The sequence below is a fragment of the Nerophis ophidion genome, linkage group LG16, assembly GCF_033978795.1.
Source record: "Nerophis ophidion isolate RoL-2023_Sa linkage group LG16, RoL_Noph_v1.0, whole genome shotgun sequence".
Classification (NCBI taxonomy): Eukaryota; Metazoa; Chordata; class Actinopteri; order Syngnathiformes; family Syngnathidae; genus Nerophis; species Nerophis ophidion.
In genome coordinates this window covers 14,188,751-14,207,666 of record NC_084626.1, presented here as the reverse complement: position 1 = coordinate 14,207,666, position 18,916 = coordinate 14,188,751, and the positions used below count along the sequence as shown (strand labels likewise).

The following is an 18,916-nucleotide window of genomic DNA, read 5'->3' as shown; positions in this document are numbered from 1 at the left end:
TAAAAACTCAGAGAACAATTACGGTACTTGGACAAAGGAGTACTTTCAGTGGCTTTAAATGAGTAGTAGGTGGAAGTTTCTGCTTTTATTCAGTTATTGTGTACTATCGATTTAGATTTGCTTATACAATTGCATGCAACAAAAGACAATGAGGAACTAGTTTGAATATATTCTTGATATTATCACACTGTCAAAAGCACTCACCACAAATACATTGAAACATTTACAGTTGACACCTGAGCTCACGTATCAACTGAGCTGTCTGATTGAAAAGTCCGTTGTAGGTGCCAACTAAGGTTATTTGTAGACTTTGTGGCTATTTTCTTTCTGAGAAATCATTGGTGATTGATGGGGATGTGGGTCAAATGGGGTGTAGTATGTGACCAAAAATGATATCAGCTGTTCACTTGGCATTCACATGGCAGAGGTGAGCGGGGTGACAGGGGATGTCCTACTTTGCTGACGATGTTAAGTGACTATCCACAAAAAAACAGTTATTTAAGTTGCCGAGAGGCTGACCCATTTAGATCACATGAAGATCACGTGTGTATTGATAAACTGGATTCAGTTTGGGAATTTATTTTCACTGTTCTTTACAAGCAAATAAATATTCAAAACACAACGCCTTTGGATCAAAAGCTCAAAAGTGTTTCCCCTGTTAGTTTCTCATCTTTTTTTTTTGTGGATATTCGCCCAACATCCGTAGGTCATGAAAGGTAAAGGTTTGAGGAAAAGCTATTTTTTGCACCTTTAATAACCTCTACCTTCATATAGAACATTCCAATCAACTATATTTTTTATACAATCCCGTTTCCATATGAGTTGGGAAATTGTGTTAGATGTAAATATAAACGTAATACATCCATCCATTTTCTACCGCTTATTCCCTTTTGGGGTCGCGGGGGGTGCTGGCGCCTATCTCAGCTACAATCGGGCGGAAGGCAGGGTACACCCTGGACAAGTCGCCACCTCATCGCAGGGCCAACACAGATAGACAGACAACATTCACACTCACATTCACACACTAGGGCCAATTTAGTGTTGCCAATCAACCTATCCCCAGGTGCATGTCTTTGGAAGTGGGAGGAAGCCGGAGTACCCGGAGGGAACCCACGCATTCACAATGATTTGCAAATAATTTTCAACCCATATTCAGTTGAATATGCTACAAAGACAACATATTTGATGTTCAAACTGATAAACGTAATTTTTTTTCGCAAATAATCATTAACTTTACAATTTGATTCCAGCAACACGTGACAGAAAAGTTGGGAAAGGTGGCAATAAATACTGATAAAGTTGAGGAATGCTCATCAAACACTTATTTGGAACAACCCACAAGTGTGCAGGTTAATTGGGAACAGGTGGGTGCCATGATTGGGTATAAAAACAGCTTCCCAAAAAATGCTCAGTCTTTCACAAGAAAGGATGGGGCGAGGTACACCCCTTTGTCCACAACTGCGTGAGCAAATAATCAAACAGTTTAAGAACAATGTTTCTCAAAGTGCAATTGCAATACATTTAGGGATTTCAACATCTACGGTCCTTAATATTATCAAAAGGTTCAGAGAATCTGGAGAAATCCCGCCACGTAAGCAGCATGGCTGGAACCCAACATTGAATGACCGTGATTTTCGATCCCTCAGACGGCACTGTATCAAAAACCAACATCAATCTCTAAAGGATATCACCACATTGGCTCAGGAGCACTTCAGAAAACCATTGTCACTAAATACAGTTTGTCGCTACATCTGTAAGTGCAAGTTAAAGCTCTACTGTGCAAAGTGAAAGCAATTTATTAACAACATCCAGAAACGCTGCCGGCTTCTCTGGGCCCGAGATCATCTAAGATGGACTGATGCAAAGTGGAAAAGTGTTCTGTGGTCTGACGAGTCCACATTTCAAATTGTTTTTGGAAAATATTCAACATTGTGTCATCCAGACCAAAGGGGAAACGAACCATCCAGACTGTTATCAACGCAAAGTTCAAAAGCCAGCATCTGTTATGGTATGGGGGTGCATTAGTGCCCAAGGCATGGGTAACTTACACATCTGTGAAGGCACCATTAATGCTGAAAGGTACATACAGGTTTTGGAACAACATATGCTTTCATCTAAGCGCCGTCTTTTTCATGGAAACCCCTGCTTATTTCAGCAAGACAATACCAAGCCACATTCAGCACGTGTTACAACAGCGTGGCTTCGTAAAAGAAAGAGTGTCGGTACTTTCCTGGCCCACCTGCAATCCAGACCTGTCTCCCATCGAAAATGTGTGGCGCATTATGAATCGTAAAATACGATAGCGGATACCCCGGACTGCTGAACGACTGAAGCTCTACATAAAACAAGAATGGGAAAGAATTCCACGTTCAAAGCTTCAACAATCTGTTTCCCAAATGTTTATTGAGTGTTGTTAAAAGAAAAGGTGATGCAACACAGTGGTGAACACGCCCGTTCCCAACTACTTGGGCACGTGTTGCAGCCATGAAATTCTAAGTGAATTATTATTTGCAAAAAAAAAAATAAAGTTTATGGCTTTGAACATCAAATATCTTGTCTTTGTAGTGCATTCAACTGAATATGAGTTGAAAAGGATTTGCAAATCATTGTATTCTGTTTATATTTACATCTAACACAATTTCCCAACTCATATGGAAACAGGGTTTGTAAAATTAGTCTGTGCATATCCTCCTGACAATTTGTTTATGGTGTATTTTTCTTGTCAAGGGTACACGTTTCTGGGGAAAATAAATAGCTCTATTATGCAAAACATAAACATCCAAGGCCAAGTTCTACATAATGAACAATGAAGAGGTAACAAAACACAGCCTCTTTCAGACTTTGGTCACTAAGTTGCGTAATTTTCTTTAAAAAAAATCCCTAAATTATATTCACTTTGAATTCAAATTTGCTCATGGTTACAATTACTGGGGAATTTTGAATGAATCGATCTAAATTGTTGATTAATGCGTCACGGAAGCAGTTTAAAACATTTTTTGGTACAAATCTCCATAAGTGTCTCTTGGTCTTCATAAATTAATTGCCAGTCAGTAACGATATACTGATCTTTACAGACGACGGGTGCTAAATATATCCAGTGGCATCGAGGTTTTAGGAAACATCCAATGGGAGCTTTCTCTGTGCCTTCTCCTTGCTTGGATCATCTGCTACTTTTGCATCTGGAAGGGAGTGCGATCCACCGGGAAGGTAAGATGGAACTTAAGTGATATTTGAGAAATATGCTGTTTTATTTGAACAATAAAGGAAGTGTACTTATCAGCAGACATAATATAGTATAGTAATGTGTGACACATGTTGCTAGGCAGACTTCCTCGTGCTATATCAAAGGTCTTCAACAGTGGGGCGTCAACATTTTTGGCAGATTAAACTTTTTTTAAAAACATATTTCACCCTCGATACATATTACAAATAAACATAAAAAAGAAGGCAAGAAAGAAAATAATAATAATAAAAATAAACATTACCATTGATTCAACATTCTGCAGTGTAGTTTATAAACCATGATGGCATGGCCACCCTACTCTAAAATAGAAATAAATAATGATAACATTATATTCTGGTGAGCATTTAGGATTGCTGGCAAATAGCAGTGCTACTTTCCAGGTAGTGATTAGCGGCACTGGTTTCTAGCTAGCGATTGGCAATGCAAATTTCCTGTGGCGCTATACTATATTATTTAAATATCATAATATTGGCAACACGGTTGAGGAGGGGTTAGTGGCTCTGCCTCACAATACCTAGGTCCTGGGTTCGATCCTGCGCTTGGGGTTTTTCTGTATGGAGTTTGCATGTTCTCCCCGTGAATACGTGGGTTCCCTCCGGGTACTCTCGCTTCCTCCCACTTCCAAAGACATGCACCTGGGGATAGGTTGATTGGCAACACTAAATTGGCCCTAGTGTGTGAATGTGAGTGTGAATGTTGTCTCTCTATCTGTGTTGGCCCTGTGATGAGGTGGCGACTGGTCCAGGGTGTACCCCGCCTCCCGCCCGGTTGTAGCTGAGATAGGTTTCAGCACCCCCCGCAACCCCTTAGGTAGAAAAAGGATGCATGGATGGAATATAGCACAATGACAAGGGCCCTGTAGGACCAGATTTATTCACAACCCAATTTTACCCAGGATATATAAATAGGCATGGCAAAACAAGTTTATTTATAAAGCACAATTAGTACACAGGGCAATTCAAAATGCTTTACAGAAAATTACAAGAAGGCAGAATTAAAATTTAAAATATACAATGAAAAAAATAATTATTCAATTGAAAACATCCATCCATCCATCCATTTTCTACCGATTATCCTTTTCGGGGTGGCGGGGGGTGCTGGAGCCTATCTCAGCTATAATCGGGCGGAAGGCGGGGTATACCCTGGACAAGTCACCACCTCATCGCAGGGCCAACACAGATAGACAGACAACATTCACACTCACATTCACACACTAGGGCCAATTAAGTGTTACTAATCAACCTACCCCCAGGTGCATCTCTTTGAAGGTGGGAGGTCTAATTTCCACAAAGTCCATAAAAAACAGCAAAGTAAGACGCCACCAACTTTATATCCAAACAATACAATAAAATATATAAACTCAGATGTAGAGCTTGTTGGTACAAAACAATAAGTTCCAGAAAAAAACGTGAAAATAAGACAGCACCAACATCTAACAAAACCGGAATAGTTAGATGAACAGACTTCAGATATAATTATTCATATTAAATGAAATGGAGACCCATATAAAACCGTAGGTTACTGCATGACCGCATCAAAGGACAGATCAATAATAAAGTCACCATAGTAGTTAAAGTGCTGAAAGCAGATGGAAAAGTTCTAAAGTGTAAGTGCGCTGAATTGTTGTTCAGTTAAAGTGCTGGTTTTAGGCAAGGCAAGTTTATTTATAGAGCACAGCTGCATTCGGGCGGTAGGCGGGGTACACACTGGACAAGTCACCACCTCATTGCAGGGCCAACACATAGACAGACAACATTCACACACTAGAGCCAATTTAGTGTTGCCAATCAACCTATCCCCAGGTGCATGTTGTTTGGAGGTGGGAGAAAGCCGGAGTACCCGGAGGGAACCCACGCAGTCACAAGGAGAACATGCAAATTCCGCACAGAAAGATCCCGAGCCCAGGATCGAACTCAGGACCTTTGTACTGTCAGGCACATGTACTAACCCCTGTTTCACCGTGCTGCCCAAAAAACTATGGATTTCAACATTGCCAATGGTAAAATCGAGTAGATATATATATATATTTATATATATATATATATATATATATATATATATATATATATATATATATATATATATATATATATATATATATATATATATATATATATATATATACTGTATATACATATATATATATAATACAAAACACTGTTTGAAAAATGTATCATAAGTAAATAAATTAATAATAACTGCGATGAGGTGGCGACTTGGTCAGGGTGTACGCAGCTTTCCGCCTGAATGCAGCTGAAATAGGTGCCCCCCCCCCCCCTCACCCCACACCCGCTACCATAAAAGGGACAAGCGGTAGGAAATGGATGGATGGATGGAAATTAATAATAACTAACAAGAATGAATAGATAAAAACAAAACAACAGCAACAATGCAAAAATATCACCCATCTAAAAAAGTGTTTTGTTTATAATTACATTACCTACCGAACAGGCGCATGCACATCTGCGCGAGTGTACCAGAAGCCAATCAACTTCAAGTAAAGTGCTGGTGATCCGGGAGACTGTATTCTAGCTCAATGACAGTGCGCTGGTCTCTCACACAGGTGATGTGGGTTCCAGACATCATCAGGAAGACTATTCCAAAATGTAGGTGCATTATTATACAGCACAAGTAGTTATCATTAACAAATGTGCTCACACATATAACATTGCACCAACATAGCCTACACAATTGTAACTATGTATAAAATATTGTACCAAGTATAAATACATAACTTTTTTCTACGTAAGCATTTAAATATTGACACATTTAAACATGGTGACAACTCTGGTTTCTCCTAAAACCACATTTTCAAATTGCCTTTAAAACTTGCAAAGCTGGACCTGACAGAGAGAGGTAAAGTGTAAAGTTTTGACAAAAAGTGGAACGTCTAAGAGGAATATCACAGTTCCCGCTAGCAGTAGTTTTAGTCTGCCTAAATGGAGACTCACTGCTTTTATGTCTGATAAAATCCGTTATGACAATTTTTTGTGGATTTTTTGACTTTTTTTTGAATGTATGACTTACTTAACATTTAGTTTTTATAATTGAAGTGCTTAAATTACAGTACTCATCTGTTCAACTTAAATGTCCCAGTGCATGGTTGAATTTTTTTAAGTACTGGTCCATGGCCTGTTTAACGACCCTCACTGTTTTTCAAGTATCGATTTGTTACTACCGTATAGTATCAGTTAACATGTAAACGATACCCATCCCTATATGAAACATGTAACACTTTAGTATGGGGAACACATATTCACCATTAATTAGTTGCTTATTAACATGCAAATTAGTAACGTATTGGCTCTTAATTAGTCATTATTAAGTACTTATTAATGCAGTATTCTGCATGGCCTTATTATACAACCAGTAAGCCATTAACTAAGAGTCTTCCCTCAATAACCTCAGAATTAATCCTTATTAGTAACCCTAACCCTAATCCCAACTCATACTAAAGTGTTACCAAAATACCTATTTTCAGTTTTAAAATCCACAATGCACTTCGACCAGGGGTCATCAACGCGGTGCCCGCGGGCACCAGGTAGCCCGTAAGGACCAGATGAGTAGCCCTCTGGCCTGTTCTAAAAAATAGCTCAACTAGCAGCACTTACCAGTGAGCTGCCTCTATTTTATAAATTGTATTTATTTACTAGCAAGCTGGTCTCGCTTTGTTCGACATTTTTAATTCTAAGAGAGACAGAACTCAAATAGAATCTGAAAATCCAAGAAAATATTTTTAAAACTTGGTCTTCACTTCATTTATTTTTTTACTTTGCTTCTTATAACTTTCAGAAAGAAGCTTTTAGAGAAAAAATACAACCTTGAAAATGATTTTAGGATTTTTAAAACACATATATTTTTTTACCTTTTAAATTCCTTCCTCTTCTTTCCTGACAATTTAAATCAATGTTCAAGTATTTTTTTTTTATTGTAAATAATAATAAATACATTTTAATTTAATTCTTCATTTTAGCTTATGTTTTTTCGTCGAAGAATATTTGTGAAATATTTGTTCAAACTTATGATTAATATTCAAAAAAAAAGTTCTGGCAAATCTAGAAAATCTGTAGAATCAAATTTAAATCTTATTTCAAAGTCTTTTGAATTTTTTTTAAAACATTTTGTTCTGGAAAGTCTAGAAGACATAATGATTTGTCTTTGTTAGAAATATAACTTGGTCCAATTTGTTATGCATTTGACCCATCCCCATGTTTATACCCCCGGGAGGTGAGGGGAGCAGTGAGCAGCAGCGTGCGCCACGCTCGGGAATCCTTTGGTGACTTAACGCCCAATTCCAAACCTTGATGCTGAGTGCCAAACAAGGAGGCAATGGGTCATATTTTTTTTTGTATTCTTTGGCATGACTCGCGGTTTGAGCTCACAACCTTCCAGTCTCAAGGTGGACACTCTAACCCAGGGGTTGGGAACCTTTTTGGCTGAGAGAGCCATGAAAGCCAAATATTTCAAAATGTATTTCCGTGAGAGCCATATAATATTTTTTAACAGTGAATGCAACTAAATGCGTGCATTTTTAAGTAAGACCAACATTTTTAGAGTATAATAGGTCTCTTATTCTTTTTAATAACATTTTTATTCTAAAGTTAACCAATAATAAATATAATACTTCTTACCATTAATGCGACATCTTGAACAGGTGCGATAGAAAACGGATTGTTGGATTAAAATGCATGAGAATGCTTTATAATTTGAACGTTAATTTTTAAACTGTGATTACCAGCGGAATTATTCATTACTTATCGTGTTAAGCTATGTCAGCTAAGATTTATCTGAGAGCCAGATGCAGTCATCAAAAGAGCCACATCTAGTTTTAGAGCCATAGGTTCCCTACCCCTGCTCTAACCACAAGGCCACTGAGCTTATTATAACAAAGTGCAGATTGGATTTTAACCTATTTAAAACATGTCATCAAAATTCTAAAATTAATCTTAATCAGGAAAAATTACTAATGACGTTCCATAAATTATTTTTTTAATTTTTTCAAAAAGATTCAAATTAGCTAGTTTTTCACAAAATTTTTGTCGGTTGAATTTTGAATTTTAAAGAGTCAAAATTGAAGATAAACTATGTTTCAAAATGTAATTTTTTTTTTTCGTGTTTTCTCCTCTTTTAAACCATTCAATTAAGTGTTTTTTTCATCATTTATTCTCTACAAAAAACTTTCCGTAGAAGGAAAAAAAATGTACAACGGAATGACAGACAGAAATACCCATTTTTTTTCTATGTATATAGATTTATTTATTAAAGGTAAATTGAGCAAATTGGCTTTTTCTGGCAATTTATTTAAGTGTGTATCAAACTTGTAGCCCTTCGCATTAATCAGTACCCAAGAAGTAGCTCTTGGTTCCAAAAAGGTTGGTGACCCCTGACTTAAACACACACCACAAAGTGCCGAGGGATCACTGTAATTATTTGACAAATAAATGACTACTCTGTATAAAATATAAAATGCATATCGGAGCAGAGTTGCCACGGTTTTCTTTCATTTATTTTTTGGGGTTTTATCCAAACTGACTAACCCTCAGTTTCAATGCTGAGGCTCAGTGTAGCTGCACAAGAAGCCGTTACAGTCACTGTTACCCAAGTTTTCTTTGCTTGAAACCATGTACAGAACATACATGTTGTTCACACGGCTATCATTACAGGGTGAGAGGTGTTCTGCCCTCCATGCGAGATTTATTTGGCTTTTGGAAGTAAAAACGTCAAGCATTCATTTCTCAAACACCAACAAAAAGGGGAATGCTGTAGAAGAGCTTCCAGGAAACGGTTATGTCCTCTATCCTTTCAGCAGGGGTTCCGACGCCCTGTGGATTTCAATATGAACAGTCTGTTTTGGAATGTAGAATTTGGACCCAGGATTTATGTCGCTATATTGTTGGCGTAAAGTGTTGTGATGGCGAAATTGGCCAAATATGTAAGTGAAACTAATACTGAACCCACATGGTTTACATTTGAAACGTAATTTAGTGAGCTCTCGCTGTGTCGTTATCTGTTGTTAGTTTGACTGTCTGCTTCTATTTTTCCTTTTCCAGCACGATTTCACAGTGTATTGCGAAAAATATGCGCAGGAGGAAACCCCTGGTCCAGTATTTGAAGTTTATGAAGGTGTTTGATAAAAGGAAGAAAGGAAAGATAATGGGGGTCTTTTTGTTTATTTGGAGGATACACACCAGCTCAGTGGCCTTGTGGTTAGAGTGTCCACCTTGAGACTGGAAGGTTGTGAGCTCAAACCGCGAGTCATGCGAAAGAATACAAAAAAAATGGGACCCATTGCCTCCTTGTTTGGCACTCAGCATCAAGGTTTGGAATTGGGCGTTAAATCACCAAAGAATTCCCGAGCGCGGCGCACGCTGCTGCTCACTGCTCCCCTCACCTCTCGGGGGTAAACATGGGGATGGGTCAAATGCAGAGGACAAATTTTACCACACCCAGTGTGTGTGACTATTTTTGGGACTTTGACTTTTAACTTCAACATTATATTGTACAAGAAAATACTTGTACATTTCGAGGCTTTTTTCCACCAAAAGTTCAGGAACTTTAAAGGGGCCCTATCATGCAAAACTAACGTTTCTTACCTATTGGTACCTGCTTATGTGTATTTGGAATCCGCATAAATCCCGAAATTTTGAAATCAAACTGTATGCAGGAATATGTATAAAAATAAATCTTGCCTTCCTTCCTACTTCCTCACTTTGTTTGGAATTTTGTTCAAATGTGACATCAGCGGATAATCCATCAATGGTAGACATTTACCCAAACATCCTTCCGTGAGTCAGCCATTTTAAATTTATGTAAAACCGGCTGTCCTACATTTTGACAACAATGAAACTCAATTTAAACAATTTAACCAGCACAAGTCATTACACAAATTTTTAGCCTGATCTGAAGTAAGAGAGTGTCTTACTTTTAATTTTAATTATTCATGGCAATTCACCTTTAATTCGGAAAATGTCTCTCTTCACACACTTGAAACCAGTATAAAGACGGGTTTTCCAATAAACTCATTTTAATGGCTGGCTCAGTGACTACTATTTGTGGCAATGGAGGAGACAATGTAACGGTAAATGATAATAGTAGGTTAAAAATGCGTGACTGCTACGTTAGCAATGTTACCTTGCAATTTTGTGTAGCTGGCTTAGCTTTTCTACTGTAAGAAAATAACGTCACCTTCCTTCGGCAAAATAAAGAAAGATTTTCCTAAAAAAATACTTTTAATTGGATTAGCATCCACTGTGTCTGGCAATGGATGAATACGTTTTAAAATTGGTTATTACGTTCACGATGTAACTCATAGCTCAGTTTATAGTAGGGTTGTACGGTATACCGGTATTAGTATAGTACCACAATACTAATGAATAATATTCGGTACTATACCCGCTCTGAAAAGCTACCACTGGGGCGGTATAGCTTGGTTGATAGACTGGCCGTGCCAGCAACTTGAGGGTTCCAGGTTTGATCCCCGCTTCTGCCGTCCTCGTCACTGCCGTTGTGTCCTTGGGGAAGACACTTTACCCACCTGCTCCCAGTGCCAACCACACTGGTTTAAAAAAATGCAACTTAGATACTGGGTTTTACAATATAAAGTGCTTTCAGTCACTAGAGAAAAGTGCTACATAAAATATAATTTTATGTAGCACTTTTATAATTTTATGTGTTAGCATATTAGCTAGCTTCATTACATTACGATGGCACGGACAATCATCATACATGGGACGGTTTAGTACATATGAATTGTTTTAGTCAAATTGTGAAACATACAAACGTTGCTTGGAGGTATGAATGAAGAATCTTTTCCAGCAGAAATGCTTTGGACGATTTTTACCTTTGGTAAAACAGGAAGTACATTTTCAACTTGCAGCACCTGCAGTAAGTGAACTCATCCAAAATATGGCGCAATAGCACAAACAATAACACAACATTTCAGCCCTCTGCTTGAGTTTAATTAAAACTAAAATTAGCCGGAAAAAAAAACATAAATTAGCCGCACTGTTTTATAAACTCAAGGGTCCAAAGTGAATGAAAAAAGTAGTCGCTAATAGTACGGAATTTACGGTAGTCAGTTTTGTAGAATGAAAGGTTCCTGGGGTAAGTTACTATCGTTATTATTATTATTTTTACTTTCTGTACAAATGTAACCCGCCTGGTTCAGGCTTGGCTTTTCTGTTCGACCCGGGACTCGAAACTGGGTCATCTGGCATGGGATACGAGCGTGCTATCTACCGACCAACCATCACTATTCTTAAAGTTGTCAGGGAGTGAAGTTTAGCAACGTACGAAAGGCCCAGCTACACTGGCTGGCTTCTGGTACCCTCACCCCCTTAAATCCCACTCTCATCCGTAACCCGCCTGGTTCAGTCCCTGCCTTTTCTGGGTCGTTAGGCTGGAAACACAAGGGCGCAAGCTATTGAGCTAAAAGCCAAAGTTATCAACCCTTCAACCATCGCTGCTCTTAAGGTTGTTAGGCAATGAGGTTTACCAATGTACACATGCCCCAGCTACACTGTCTGGCCTCTGTTATATAAAATAACTACTAAACATTACTTCTATCATTTGTTGTCCCCCAATTTTTCTAGTGTGTTACAGAGTATGTGGACATTTTTTATGGTCATTATAAAATTTTTGGACATTATTTTGCTTTTATGAAGGCAAATACAGCCACCCTAAAGGGTTAAGTATAGTCTAGTCACTAGGCTTCAGAACCCTGCTGTGCATGCAGACCAGCTTGACTATACTGTATCTAATTGGTGACGCTCCACCTCCAGAAAGCTACATTTTGTATGCCAACTCCTTTGTCCGACAAAGTCTGCGTTTGGCGCACAGCAGCAAAGTGTGTTTTAGATAAAGTGGCTGCGTGCTTTGAGAACACTTTGTCCATCCTGATGCTTGTCAAAACACAAATGGCAGACACTGGAAATGCTTGCTTGCTGTCTGGACCGAGCTGTATCAACACCAGTGTGTCCATATGATGTCAACACAGACTGCCACTGTAACAGGGCAGATAACCACTTTGCTCCTCTTTGCTGTCAACGCTTCCAGTATCTAATCTGGGACTAAGGACGCACTTTGTCAAAGATCATAAACGTTATAACTGCCGCAAAACAAATATCAAGTGTCACTGACTGTTTTTTTAGGCGACTTACGTCACAGCGACTTTCCCCTTCGCCATGTTGGTGGTGTTGTTTATCAGAGGAATGACGCTTCCTGGAGCCATGCTTGGCGTCAAGTACTACCTGTACCCCAATCCTGCACGCCTGGCTGACCCGCAGGTATTTTTTTTTTACCCACTATTTAAAGTCATCTTTTACTCTCACAAAACAACACAGCTTGCATTTATGTTGCAAACACTGACTTGTCAGACATTCATGTTCCGATTGGTCTGTAGGTGTGGATGGATGCTGGGACCCAGATATTCTACTCCTATGCTTTATGTCTGGGATGTCTGACCACGCTTGGGAGCTACAATAAGTACAACAACAACTGCTACAGGTACACAACTTATTCAATAATGTCATATATATATATATATATATATATATATATATATATATATATATATATATATATATATATATATATATATATATATATACACACACATATATATACATATATATAAACATATATATATACATATATATAAACATATATATGTATACACACACATACACACACACATATACATATATATAATTTATATATTTTTATTAAATTAACTAATTAATGTCATATATACAGTATACATATACATATAAATACACACACACAAATAATATATATATAAATATATATATGTATGTATATATATATATATATATATATATATATATACATATATATATATAAACATACATAAACACACATATATATTTTTTTATTAAGTTAAATTAAATTAATTATTTAATGTCATATATATGTATATACATACATACACACACATATATATACCTGTATATATATATGTGTACATATATACCTGTATATATATATATATATATATATATATATATATATATATATATATACATATATATATATGTATATGTATATATATATATGTATATATATATATATCTATATATATATATATATGTATATATAGATATATATATATATATAGATATATACATATCTATATATATCTATATATCTATATATATATATATATATATATATATATATATATATATATATACATATATATATAGATATATATATATATATATATATATATATATATATATATATATATATGTATATATATATATATATATATATTATGGGTGTAACGGTACACAAAAATGTCGGTTCGGTACGTACCTCGGTTTAGAGGTCACGGTTTGGTTAATTTTCGGTACAGTAAGAAAACAACAAAATATAAATTTGTTGGTTATTTATTTACCAAATTTGTAAACAATTGCTTGATCCTTTTAACATTGGGAACACTATAATAATTCTGCCCACGTTAATCAACATTAAACTGCCTCAAGTTGTTGCTTAGATGAAATAAAATGACACAACTTTTCTTCTACATATAAAAAGTGCAACTTTAAACAGTTTCAAATCAACTCATCATGCTTAGTTTATTACAGCATTGGGGAAGCCTGTAGTTGATTTTTTTATATGCAAATGTTATATTTTTATTAACATGTGATAGCAGGGACCTTGCCATTCAAAACTAGGCTCCTACATTACTAATGATTCATGTAACTATAGCTGAAAAAAATAGTACAGTAGCAATAGGAGAGACTATTCATCCCTAAACACCATGGAGTTCATGTAAGCTTAATGATGCACTTACATTATCATTTACGCTATTAGAGACCCAAACTCTTCATTTAACATAATGTCCTTTTTTGCTGCTTCAACACACCTCAATCAACACTGTCTGTAACACACGCATGCACACATACACAAACACACACACACACACACACACACACACACACACACACACGGCCAAATGAGCTAACGTTACGCTAAAAGCTAACTAGCCTTCACCTCAAACAGGACTGCGAGTGAACTGAGCAGTTTGTTTCCAGAAGGTCAGTGGGCTCATAGTGATGTTTAGAAAGTAGTTGACTTGGAAGTGTTTAATGTAATTTGGAGAGTCCGCTGCTCACCTGCTAAACGCCTATCTGCTCGACACTAAAGCGCTGACTAGATGCGCTCTGAATATGCACTGCTGATTGGCTTGTTACCGCTATGGTTGTAACCAATCAGATGGTTGTGTTGAAGGGACAATTCTGGGTGCTGTGTACAGACAGACACAGAGGCAGAATGGAGCGGAGCAGCTTGTTAAGACTTTAGCATAGGCGGCTACTTCATATGTTCGTGTGGAACTCGTTCGGTACTCCTCCGCACCGACCGGAACCCCCGTAGTTTTACAGTAGGCCTTTTAATTTATATTTTGTCTTTTCTGCAAAGCCAACATGTAACCCTGTATAGACCGTGCAAATATTATAGTATGACTTGAAAATCCAAATTTTAGTAATATATTTAATTGTTATTATTATTTTTTAATGTTTCATTTAACAAACAAAACATAATTTACAGTAAAATTATCTGGTTAAAACACTATTGCTGTATTATTAGTAGTATTACTGTTAATAATAATAAAAATGATAATAATAATACTATTTTTATTACTATTATTATTATTGTTAATTGTTTCATTTAACATGTACATCGCCATACTGGCTTTTATTTACTGTATTTTTACATTCAGTTTAATGTCAGTTCAGTTTCAGTTTATTTCGAACATGCATACAATACAATTACAATGTAATGCACTGCATATTTCCAGTTGTTTTCATTATGGCACATCCAAAAAGGAGTAGGAAGAAGCAGAGCTTATTTAAATCTACCTCTTTTCATATCAAAGCAGTTTTATCCCATGTATTTGTTTTCTGTTTGTAACAGAACAGTGAATAAAAAAAAATATATTACATAAATAACCATTATTAAGTAAGAAAATATTACATACATAAATAATGAATTATTCTCTTTAAAAAAAAAGGTTTAAGATGTTTTTCTTTTTTTTTCTTTGTACTTTGCGAACACTTGTACAGTAGTTTGAACAGTCTCTTAAACTGAATCATATTGATGCTTTGTTTGATTTACTGATATAATTAAGGTCTTAAGTGTTGTATGTGCATACAGATGTTTTAAATTAGATTTTTCTATAAGTTTACTGTATATTTATCTTTTGTTTAGAATATTTGTACATTTTTGGGTAGCAGGTTATAGTTTACTTTGTACATAATTTTAGCTGTTTGCAAATGCACCAAGTCATTGAGTTTAAAAAAAAAAAAATTAAATAAAAAAAAGGTTTGTATGTTTATTATATCCAACATTATGTATTATTCTTATTGATCTTTTTTGTAACACGGTTGGTGAATAAAGCGCACATTTGTAGTTGTTTCCCCATATTTCTCCGCAATAACTCGGATATGGTATCACTAGCAAGCGGTAGAGAATATGCAGTGATTATTGACAGGTTTCTTGCTACTTTTTGTATTCCAGTTCATTTAATCTTATATTATTATACCAAAACGTGATTTGTCCTTTATTCTTTCAATATGTACTCCGTTTATTTTTATTTGTTTTTGACTTTCCCTTATACCGTTACCAAATAGCATTATTTTAGGTTTGCTGAGATAGTTTTGTCAAATCATCCTTTTGATTTGTTTATTTCTTTTGTTAATATTAACGCCGTCGTGTCATCTGCAAATAGTACTAACTTTAAAGCCCTTATATAAAATTGAACAAGTTTGGTCCCAGTATTGATCCCTGAGGTACGTCACAAGATATTTTAAATTGTGTAGACATTTGTTCTACTGTCTTCACATATTGCTTCCTGTTGGTTAGGTAGCCTCTGACCCAGTACAAGACCACCCCTCTGATGCCATACCGTTTTAATTTGTTTATTAAGATTGCGGCAAATGATTTTGTTCAATCCATAAACACTGCAGCAACACGTTTTACATTCAGGCTTTTTATGTATATTTTTGGGGTAACATATTGTGCCTACATCCATTTTTACAGTACATTGTAGTGTAAGTTGGATTGAGACATCCCTTATATTTAGTGTTCATAATATAATAATAACAATAATAAAGATAATAATAATAACAATAATGGAGTAGATTTATATAGCGATTTTCTATACACTAGACACTCGAAGCATGCACAGAGATTCACCACAGTCGCACACTGGTGGTGGTAAGCTACATTTGTAGCCACAGCTGCCCTTTGGTAGATTGGTGAAAATGTGGCTACTCTTTTGCGCCTACAGCACCCTCAATCATCACCAGACATTCATACACATTCACTGGGTGCAAGGATGAAGTGGCTTGCCTAAGGACACAACGACAGTGACTTGGCACTCGAACCCTGAACCATCAAGTTGCTGGCACGGCCGCTCTACCCACGGCATCACGCTATTTAGTTCTTACAGTGAGCAAATTAACATACAATGAAATTAGCGGAAAATTCCACACAATATGTGGCACAAAATCCCTTTTATGGGTAAATGGAGATGATGATATTTTCTTCTCACTGTGTTCTGATATGTTTTAATTTAGCCAATGGTTTTACTGCCTCATGGTCATGTGTTTAAGTCATTAAATATGTTTTATTCTTCTTTCCAGGGACTCGTACTTGCTTTGCCTGCTCAACAGTGGCACCAGCTTTCTTGGTGGATTTGCCATTTTCTCTGTTTTGGGATACATGTCCCAAAAACAGGGTGTGGACATCGCCTCAGTAGCCGAGTCTGGTACGACCTCACTGCACAAAGTGTCAGGCCTAGTGTGAGCTCCCAGTGACTGACGTCCATGCTTGTTATTTTGCTTGGAACCTGGCAGGTCCAGGTCTTGTATTCATCGTTTACCCCCAAGCTATAAGCCTCCTGCCATGGCCCCAGCTCTGGTCTGTGTGCTTCTTCACCATGATTATCTTGTTGGGAATCGATGGTCAGGTCAGCTGAAACCTCTTTAAAGCCTCTTTAAATATTTCCTGATTTAAGGAGTCTTCTCAATGTCTTTTCTTGTCCTCCCTAGTTTGCTGGCCTTGAAAGCATCATGACCTCCTTGACTGATATCTACCCATCCCAGATCCAAAAAGGATACCGCAGAGAGTTTATTTTATTACTCATCTGTATCTTTTGTTATCTGTTTGGCCTCCTCCTGGTGTCGCAGGTGAGAAGTCAGTGACTCTGTCTGTGTGTGTAATTTGTCAAAACGTGTAGCAGTCTGCATGGTGTTTGATTTTCCTACTGCTCTTGGCAGCCCTGAAACCGGACTGAAAGGATTCAGAGATTGTTAAACGCTATGTGTTCATTTAGCTGCTCTGCAATAATTTTTTCAAGGATTTTTGAGATAAAGGGAAGGTGGGACACTGGCAGATAGTTTAGGCCGGGATCAAGATTAGGTCTTTTGAGCAGAAGATGAATAACTTTTTGAATGCTAGGGGAACAGTACCAGAGGAAAGAGATAAGTTAATAATATTTAGCACTGATGGTCCTAATATTACAAATAGCTAATTTAGCCTTCCAGCTCAAGGAGTTTCCCAGGAAGTGGGTCAAAAAAACATGTTGTTTGTCTTGTCCCATTTACAAGTCACAGAAGTTCCTCTAATGTTATCTCTTCAAAAAGAGACATTATTTTGGACGGCATTATGCTTCGTAAATACATTCGTATCTACGTTAAAAGAACCCAGTTGGAACTGGGACGCGTTATCTTTATTCTCCTTTCTAATGAGTTCAATTTTTTAGTAAAGAATTCCATAAAGTCTTTAGCCGAGTGGGTGGAGATACTTGGGGGAGTCCCTTGTTGGGTTACCGATGTGACAGTACTGAACAAATATTTAGGATCATTTGAGATTGGAGTAGTACGCCTTCCCCATGATAGGTGTCTAGTGATATTCATCACTAGACACTCTTCAAGCCTCACTAAGTGTGTCTAAAATCTCCCAAACATGTGCCATTCTTTTGTGCTGGTTTGTGTTGCAAACATTTTAGTTTGAGCCATTACGGTTTTGAAGTTATTAACCTTTTATGGTTTTTATGGTATTAACGCATTATTACTCATAACTAGCGCTCCAACCATGTCAAAATCTCCCCCAAAAGTGTCCCAATCATTTGTGTTACATTTGTGCTGGTTTGATCTTCATATTATAGTTTTTTGAATATTAACAAATAATGATTCTTAACCAGCCGCTCGCTAACCACCTTCTGAAAATATCCCCTAACCAGTCCCAATCGTTTGTGCTGTGTCTGTGCTTTTTTGTCCTGCAAAACGTTTTAGTCTCACTTATATAGTTTTTAAATTATTAACAAATTTTGATTCACAACCAGCCCCGATCAATAATTCTCTGTTCTTTTTCAAGTCCCATGACAGGAAAGCACATTCAGGGCCAAATCAGGTCCTCAAAAAGGTGGGGGTGTGTCCTTCCAAAGTAGGGGTTGGGAATCCAGGGGCCAAGACAATAACAGTCCTTGACATGATGGCCATCACGAGGCCATGAGGAGACGCCAAAGTGGCGTCAGCGGTTGATAAAAGGGAAATTGTTAATACTAAAATTGCCACCCAAATTCAGTTTGGGTTACAGATTAGAGCATAGGTATCAGTGTCTAGTGATGAGACGTAGCTACGACAC

The 18,916-nt window shown here is 36.9% G+C and overlaps 1 protein-coding gene across 1 annotated transcript in view; it reads left to right on the top strand.

Annotated features, from left to right (window-relative positions):
• The window catches only part of slc6a11a (solute carrier family 6 member 11a), a 92,437-nt gene that overhangs the window by 34,062 nt on the left and 39,459 nt on the right, over positions 1 to 18,916 (top strand). The window contains exons 5-10 of the mRNA XM_061874361.1: positions 3,075 to 3,207; positions 12,394 to 12,528; positions 12,645 to 12,748; positions 16,912 to 17,036; positions 17,125 to 17,237; positions 17,320 to 17,457. Coding sequence (XP_061730345.1) covers positions 3,075 to 3,207; positions 12,394 to 12,528; positions 12,645 to 12,748; positions 16,912 to 17,036; positions 17,125 to 17,237; positions 17,320 to 17,457 — 748 coding nt within the window. The remainder of the gene's footprint in view (positions 1 to 3,074; positions 3,208 to 12,393; positions 12,529 to 12,644; positions 12,749 to 16,911; positions 17,037 to 17,124; positions 17,238 to 17,319; positions 17,458 to 18,916) is intronic.